The sequence below is a fragment of the Rhincodon typus genome, chromosome 26 (genome assembly GCF_021869965.1).
Source record: "Rhincodon typus isolate 14 chromosome 26, sRhiTyp1.1, whole genome shotgun sequence".
Classification (NCBI taxonomy): Eukaryota; Metazoa; Chordata; class Chondrichthyes; order Orectolobiformes; family Rhincodontidae; genus Rhincodon; species Rhincodon typus.
In genome coordinates, this window is record NC_063357.1 from 18826659 (window position 1) to 18834661 (window position 8003).

An 8003-nucleotide genomic window follows, 5' to 3' on the forward strand; every position below is an offset into this window, starting at 1 on the left:
TGGTTTCTTATTGACTTTTCATTTCTCACAGGTACAAAATAACAGATATCATCGGTAAAGAAGAGGGCCTGGGAGTTGAAAATCTCCGAGGATCGGGAATGATAGCAGGAGAATCATCCTTAGCGTATGATGAAATTATCACCATGAATTTGGTATGTTATGAGGATTATTTTTAAGAAGTCTTTCTTGCTTTAGTATCAGCTTTGGCTGATCTAAATCAGAAGGTTGATAGTTCATGCCCCACTCTGATTTGAGCAGGAAACGGCAGTCTTGCACTAATGGAACTGCTGACTTTTGGGTGAAATATTAAACTGGCTACACTAGAATTTATTGCCTACACCTAGTTGTCCTTGAGAAGGTGGTGGTGAACCACTGTGGTTCCTTCAGTGCACGGACACCTACGATGCTTTTAGGGAGGGAGCCCCAGCAACACTGAAGGAATAGCTGAATGGGCACCATTGTCAGCATGGACCAGTTTAGGCTGAAGGGCCTGTTTCCATGCTGTATTACTCTAGGACTCTAAATTACACTGTGTGAAATCAAACTGGGTGTCAGAGGGCAGGGTGTTGCTAAACAAGCGTTGCTTGATAGCACTGTTGATGACAACTTAATCATTTTACTGACGATTGAGAGTAGACTGATGGAGTAGTAATTGGCTGGGTTGCATTGTCCTGCTGTTTGTTCATCAGACATATTTAGACAATTTGGAAAAACATACTTGATCTCATCCTTGCCAAATTGCCAGCTGCAGATGCGTACGTCAGTAAAAGTGACCACCGCACAGTCCTTTGTGGAGATGACATCCCACCTTCAAATTGAGAATAACCTCCATTATGTTGTGTGGCACTATCACTGTGCTAAGTGAGACAGACTTCAAACAGATCTAGCAGCTCAAGACTGGGCATCCATGAGGCACTGTGGCCATCAACAGCAGAATTGTACTCCAGCACAAACTGGAACTTCATGGCCCAGCACATCCAACACTCAACCATTACCATCAAGTCAGGGAATCAACCCTGATTGAATGGAGAATGCAGGAGGGCGTGCCAGGAGCAGCATCAGGCATACCTGAAAATGAGGTGAAAATCTGGTAAAGCCACCAAACAGGACTACTTGCATGCCAAACAATATAAACAACAAGTGATAGACAGAGCTAAGTTATCTCACAACCAACGGATCAGATCTAAGCTCTGTAGTCCTGCCACATTCAGACATGAATGGTGGTGGACAATTAAACAACTCGCTGGAGGAGGAGGCTCGAGAAATATACCCATCCTCAATAGATATATCAGTGCAAAAGATAAGGCTGAAGCTTTTGCAGCAAGTTTGGAGACAATGGATACTGCAAAGGCTGTGGGTCTTGACAGCATTCCAGCAATAGTACTGAAGACTTGTGCTCCAGAACTTGCTGCTCCCCTAGCCAAGCTGTTCCAGTACAGTTACAATGCTAGCATCTACCCGACAATGTGGAAAATTGCCCAAGTATGTCCTGTACATAAAAGCAGGACGAATTCAAACCAGCCAGTTACCGCCCCATCAGTCTACTCTTGATCATCAATAAAGTGATGGAAGGTATCATTAACAATGCTATAAAGCAGTACCTGCTCAGCAATGCCCCAATTTGGGTTCCGCCAGGGCCATTCAGCTCCTGACCTCATTACAGCCTTGGTTCAAAAATGGACAAAAGTGCTGAATTCCAGAGGTGAGGCGAGAGTGACAACCCTTGATATCAAGGCTGCATTCTACCAAGTGTGCCATCAAGAAGCCCTAGCAAAAGTGGAATCAGTGGGAATCCGTGGGCAAATTCTCCGGTGGTTGGAGTCATACATGACACATAAGAAGATGGTTATGGTTGTTGAAGGTCAGTCATCTCAACTACGGGATGTCTCTACAGGAATTCCTCAAGATAGTATCCTAGCCCCAACCATCTTCAGCTGCTTCATCAATGACCTTGCCTCCACCATGATGTCAGAAGTGGGGAAGTTCGCCAATGATTGCACAATGTTCAGCACCATTCGTGACTTCTCAGATACCGAAGCAATCCATGTCCAAATAACCAGGCTTGGGCTGACAAGTGGCAAGTAACATTCGCGCCACACAACTGCCAAGCTAGGACCATCACCAATAAGAGACAATCAAACCCCCATCTCTTGACATTCAATGGTGTTACCATCACTGAATCCCTCCCTCTCAACATCCTGGGTGTTATTGTTGACCAGAAACTCAACTGGACTCACCACATAAACACAGTGGCTGCAAGAGCAGGTCAGAGGCTAGGAATTTTGCAGCGAGTAACAAACCTCCTGACTCCCCAAAGCCTGCCCACCATTTACAAAGCACAAGTCAGGAGTGTGATGGAGTACTCCCCACTTGCCAGGATGAGTGCAGCTGCAACAACAGTCAAGAAGCTTGACACCATCCAGGACAAAGCAGTCCGCTTGATTGGCATTACATCCACAAGCATCCACTCCCTCCACCACTGACATTCAGTACACACTGCAGCTACTATCTACAAGATGCACTACAGAAATTCATCAAAGATCCTCAGACCCCTCCCAAACCCATGACCACTTCCATTTAGAAGGACAAGGGCAACAGATATATGGGAACACCTTCAGCTTGCTCTCCAAGCCACTCACCATCCTGAATTGGAAATATGTCTCAGTTCCTTCACTGTCGCTAGGTCAAAATCCTGGAATTCCCTCCTGAATGGCATTGTGGGTCAACCCACAGCAGTTGGACTATAGCAGTTCAACAAGGCAGCTCACCACCTCATTCTCAAGGGCAACTAGGATGGGCAATAAATGCTGGCCAGCCAGTGATGCCCACATCCCACAAATGAATAAACAAAAAATATTGCTACCTTGTTGGGTAGATGCCGTGTTTTAGGTATACTTAAATAGCTTGGCTAGGGGTGCGGCAGGCCCGGAGAACACGCTTTAGATACTATTGACAGAATATTGTCAAGGTCCATAGTGTTTGCAGTATTCAGTACCTCCAACTATTTCTTGATAACATTTGAAATGATTCGAATTGGCATCTGTGATGCTGGGGACTTCTAGATTATCCACTTGGCACTTCTGGCTGAAGATTGTTGTAAATGCTTCTGCCTTATCTTTTGCACTGATGAGCTGGGCTCCCCTGTTATTGATGGCAATATTTGAGGAGCCACATCTTCAGATTCCGTTGCTGCCCTTATTCCTGCAATCCACAGAATTAATCCTAAAATTCATACTTGAAAAAACTTGATGCACTGCACATGTTTTTTATTTTCTTAAAAGGTTGATTTACTTGCAAACTATGGGCACTATTTAATGAGAAATTTCTTTGGCTGTAAGAGGAACTGTTATCTGATGTGTGTCTGATTCTAGGTCACGTGCCGTGCAATTGGTATTGGTGCATACCTTGTACGGCTGGGACAGAGGACTATCCAAGTGGAAAACTCGCATATCATTTTGACTGGAGCTGGAGCCTTGAACAAGGTAAAATCAAGCTGTTTCTTGGACAAAACTCTGTGGCTGGCAGTCCTTGCCAAGATCTGACTTTCTGCAGATGCCATCATGTATTACACTGTAGTCATCAGTTAAAGTCCAATACCTTACTGACTTTATAAAAGAAATGCATTTTATGTAGACATCCAGGATGTTTGAATTATTTATGAAGCATCAGTATTTTTGAGTGACAATGGATTTTAGTGCCATTCTTATTGAAATTGTCCCCTAATAATCTCTAAGGAAGGTTGTGCAGCAATACAGTAGAGGTAGCATAATGGGATTGCACACAGTGTAAACTGATCTAATGTTGCCACAAGCAGATTTCATCAAATTATAGAAAAATGGGATAGGAGTTGTATTGCCAGATGCCATCCAAGTGTTGGAAAATGCTAGAACAATTCTACGTGCTCAAGGAGTAACTTGTATTAGAATGGATTTTTTAAAAAATGTTTGTTTCCATATGTATGTATAAAGAAAATCAGTCCATGTTTCAAATCTAGTTAAAAATTGAATTGCTTATTCTTGAGGTGTCACCCTCCATTTTTGTACAGCATTTTCTCCCTGTCTCTGTATTACGAGTTATTTCTTCACTGTGATACCAAAAGCCTGCTGTCAGGTCATCTAAAAGGGTAAACGTAGACAGGACCAGAAGTGTTAAAATCTCCCAGGCCTCAAATTGTCAGATTTGGGGCAGTTTGTCGGTCTTGTGACCAGCAGCTTGAAGTAAAATGTAGCTGAAAGTAAGTGTTTCCACAGTACTCTTTATTGACACCAGTATTAAGCAAAATGATACTAGGGGCCAATACGTTTTCTGTACAAATTTTTTTTCACACATCTGTATTTTGGAAGAAGACCTCATAAAGGAAATATCTATGTATGCTAAGAAACTCTCACTTATAGGGAACAACATTTGATTTATTGTTGTATATAATTGCATCTCACTAGTGCTGTTATAGATCTCTTAGAGTTGGAGTCAGGGCGAAACTTTTTTTTATATAACATGGAAGACTCCAGGATCAATTTGAAATTGACCATCAGGCTTTGGAACAACCTTTGGGTATATAGTAGGAGGGGTTGACTGGGTAGGATGTTTGGAACCTGCTATAAGGGAAGGGGATCTGGACCACACCCACTCCTCTGGGTCCACAGAAATATCAACCAATCGTAAGAAAATTTGGTTCCACTGGCGGCTGCAGTGGACAGGAAGCATCCCTGGTGGGACAGACATAACTCTTACTCTGATCATGGTTACTAAATGTTTGGATTGAATTCTCCAACAGATGTTAGGTCCCTTGTAATGTAATTTAGGTCTTACCAGCTCAAGGCACCTAAAAGAGAGGCTCCATTAGTTTAGTGGCCTGGACTCTCAACTGCAATTTTACACTTAATTCTGCATGGTTTTTATTTATTTGTTCATTTTCTACCTCATAATTTTGATGATGAAAACTGTATTTATTCATTTGTGAAAAACATTCTGGGGCTTCCCAAGGCTAAAGCTAATTCAGTGCTATGGTGCTGATCAACATACGCATTCACTTCCATGCTTTCAGTCCACATCAGATGGAGGTTTCTCTTGTCTTGTCCTACTCTGCTTTGCGATCTGGCTGAAAACTGTTAATCCTTACTCAATGCGCAAGGTAATGAGCTGCCAGGCCAGCCTGATTGCCCTGTGATTTGTTTTAAAGTCTCGGATGCATCACAATATAGAGTTGACAGACTGTACCTCCAGTCTCATCTGGCTGTCTTTGAAAATACAGAGCCAAGAAGCTTAAAAAGTGCTTCCTTCACAAGGAGACGGTAAAAACTTGGCAAGGCCTTCGACTATTCCCATTCACTCTGAGCATCTAGCTGCAGTTGTGCCCTGGAAATCAAAAGTGGCCCACCTACTAAGCCACCAATGAGCAGTGAAGTGACAAAATCTAATAAAGTGAAAACAGAACAATGGATTTCCTTCCAATATCACGACACCTTAAACTTTCTGACAAATATCCATTTTATTTGGTTTGTAGTTGATGCAGTGGATGGTAGAAAGAAGAGAGTGCACCCTAACCTGTAAGAACCCCATTTTTTAATGCAAAAATAATGTTTATGCATATACCAGTGAATAAATTGACTCCCTCCCTACCTGCTCCCACCACTACCACTACCACAAGACATGATGTGCTATCCTCACTTTGGTGGTCAGCATCAATTTTTCATCCCACAAACAGTCGTTTTACTCATTTGCACCGTATCATTGGGTGCAGGGAATCAAGCTGGCAACACAAGCTATCTATGTTGCGAAAATCCGTAGGTTTAACACAGACCCACACGACCCTGCATATCAAAAGATGGCAACCACCCACAGCAATACTTGTCTATCACTTTTATACTCTGTTTAAGCCAATCCTAATTTTTGGTGAGACATTTTTAGACGTTTCAAAGGTAAATCTGTCCAGTAAAATCCACAGTAATCTCTGTCCTGAACTTTCAGTTCAGTCTTCTGTGGAGTTCTGCATATTTTACAAGTACACAACTTATCTTTTTCCCCACTGATTGCAAACTAACCGATTGCAAACGATCCTGAGGGTGAGGGTTCACTAATCATAGTTTCAAACTCTGTTGTAGAGAGAAGGTATGCAGACCCAGTAAGAAATTCATATTTTAAAATACATTTCTGTAATGCTGCAGTTTAAATAACAAAACCAAAAAAATGCTGGTTCAGCATTTATTGTCCATCCTAGAGGGCAGTTAAGAGTCAGCTATATTGCTGTGGGTCTGGACTTGCATGTAGCCCAGATGAGGGAAGGATAGCAGATTTCTTTTTCTAAATCACAATCGTGAACCAGATAGGCTTTTACAACAATTGGAAGTGGTTACACCGTTGCCATTAGACTTGCTTTTTAAAATCAATTTTCTTATTGAATCAAATTTCAGTATCTGCCATGGTGGGTTTTGAACTCAAGTCCTCAGAACATTAGCCTGGGGTTCTTGTTTGCTTGGCTAGTGACATTACCACTATGTCACACCATGTCCCCTGGCAGATTACTTAGTTAGGATACAAGCTATCCAAGAAATCATCCAGAAATTTCCTCCCCTCTTAGTTGCAACTACAAATACGCAATTCAATAATGTGATCGTTTAACATACTTGTGACACTTTCTGTAGCAGTGATTTCAGTAGTCATTGCTGTTATCATGCAACTATCAAAGAAATGGCTATGTTGCCACTTGTACTCAGAATCAGATGCTAGAAGCTTTCAGATAGAAAGTGATTAAGACGCAATAACTTAAAAAGATAGAGAAAATAGAATAAGTTTCCCTGTTTACAGTTTAGAGGTATCCTTGGACAGTCAATTGATGAAGGAGAGTAGGTGAGCTCAATGAAATTGCCGTCATCTCAACAACACAGACCAAAGATACGAAAACGTCATTTTCTTTCTTTTCGAAAATTGAAAGCTCTCTTATTCTGTGTTAGAAAATCATAATGCGTTTGGTGGCTGGAAGTTTCTGTGAATGTGATTTATTTGGATGTAGAGTTCTTTCAGAAGCAAACAGTACAATTCATGCTGCCTAGTGGGAAAAAACTCAGCTAAACTGTGTGCTGTTTTGTTTCTTTCCCCTAATGTGGAATAGGGCCGGTCAAGGGTGCCACGTTCTGCTTGGCTGAGCCTGTGTCACTGCTCAGTTTGGTGGTGATTCACAAACAGCTAATGTGTGATAGAGGCAGCCTTCAGCTGGCTATTATCATTTGCAGTTGAGATTATTTTATCTAGGGGGGTGGCGCGTGATCAGTGCTGCAAGTTGCCTAATCACGTTATGTCTGCATTACCTTCAATGTGTCAGTGGTCTGTAAGTACAGAACCAAATTGCCGTAAGACACCTAGATTCATTTAGGTGCCCTGTGAACCCTTGCCTATGAAGTACAGGCAAGAGAGAAAGGGAGAAGAGAAAAAAATGGCTTTTACTCACATTGAATCAGCTTTAATTTGCTGTTGGAATTCTTGCATGCATAATGAACAGAGATGGTAAGGTGTCATGGACATCCTTCAGTCCCACCTTACAATAAACAGCTGTACATGAAACATCAACATTTCGATCTCTCTGACCTGTCGGCTCGTGTGAAAATTGAAATAATGATAATGTACGCCTCAGACTGCATCAAAGTATCAGCACATCAAAGCCAGGAGGCATGAAATGCAAATGATAACACAAAGCAGATGGATTGAGCATGATCGCCGACACAGAATGAATTTCAATACAGCTCGAGATAAATACGTTATCCCAGCATTTTTTTTGTTCTTGGTTCTGACTCCTGACGATATTTTTTTTTCACACTCCAGCAATCACTCGCTCCATCTCTTGCGTTTCAGGTCATGTCGGCGCAGCTCCGGTGGAAATAATAGGATATAAACTCGGAGGTTGTTATTTGCATAGAAATAGCATGGAGCCCCAGGCAGTGGAGAGAAGGACAAGGAGATCATTTGTCTAAAATTTTAATGAAAAGTTTTGCTGAGGCAGAGGTTTTTCT

The 8003-nt window shown here is 42.0% G+C and overlaps 1 protein-coding gene across 3 annotated transcripts in view; it reads left to right on the forward strand.

Moving 5' to 3' along the window:
• Nucleotides 1-8003, forward strand: part of acaca (acetyl-CoA carboxylase alpha) — a 269320-nt gene that overhangs the window by 172259 nt on the left and 89058 nt on the right. For all 3 annotated transcript variants that reach the window (XM_048612563.1, XM_048612564.1, XM_048612565.1), the window contains exons 43-44: nt 32-152; nt 3372-3482. In XM_048612563.1, coding sequence (XP_048468520.1) covers nt 32-152; nt 3372-3482 — 232 coding nt within the window. The remainder of the gene's footprint in view (nt 1-31; nt 153-3371; nt 3483-8003) is intronic.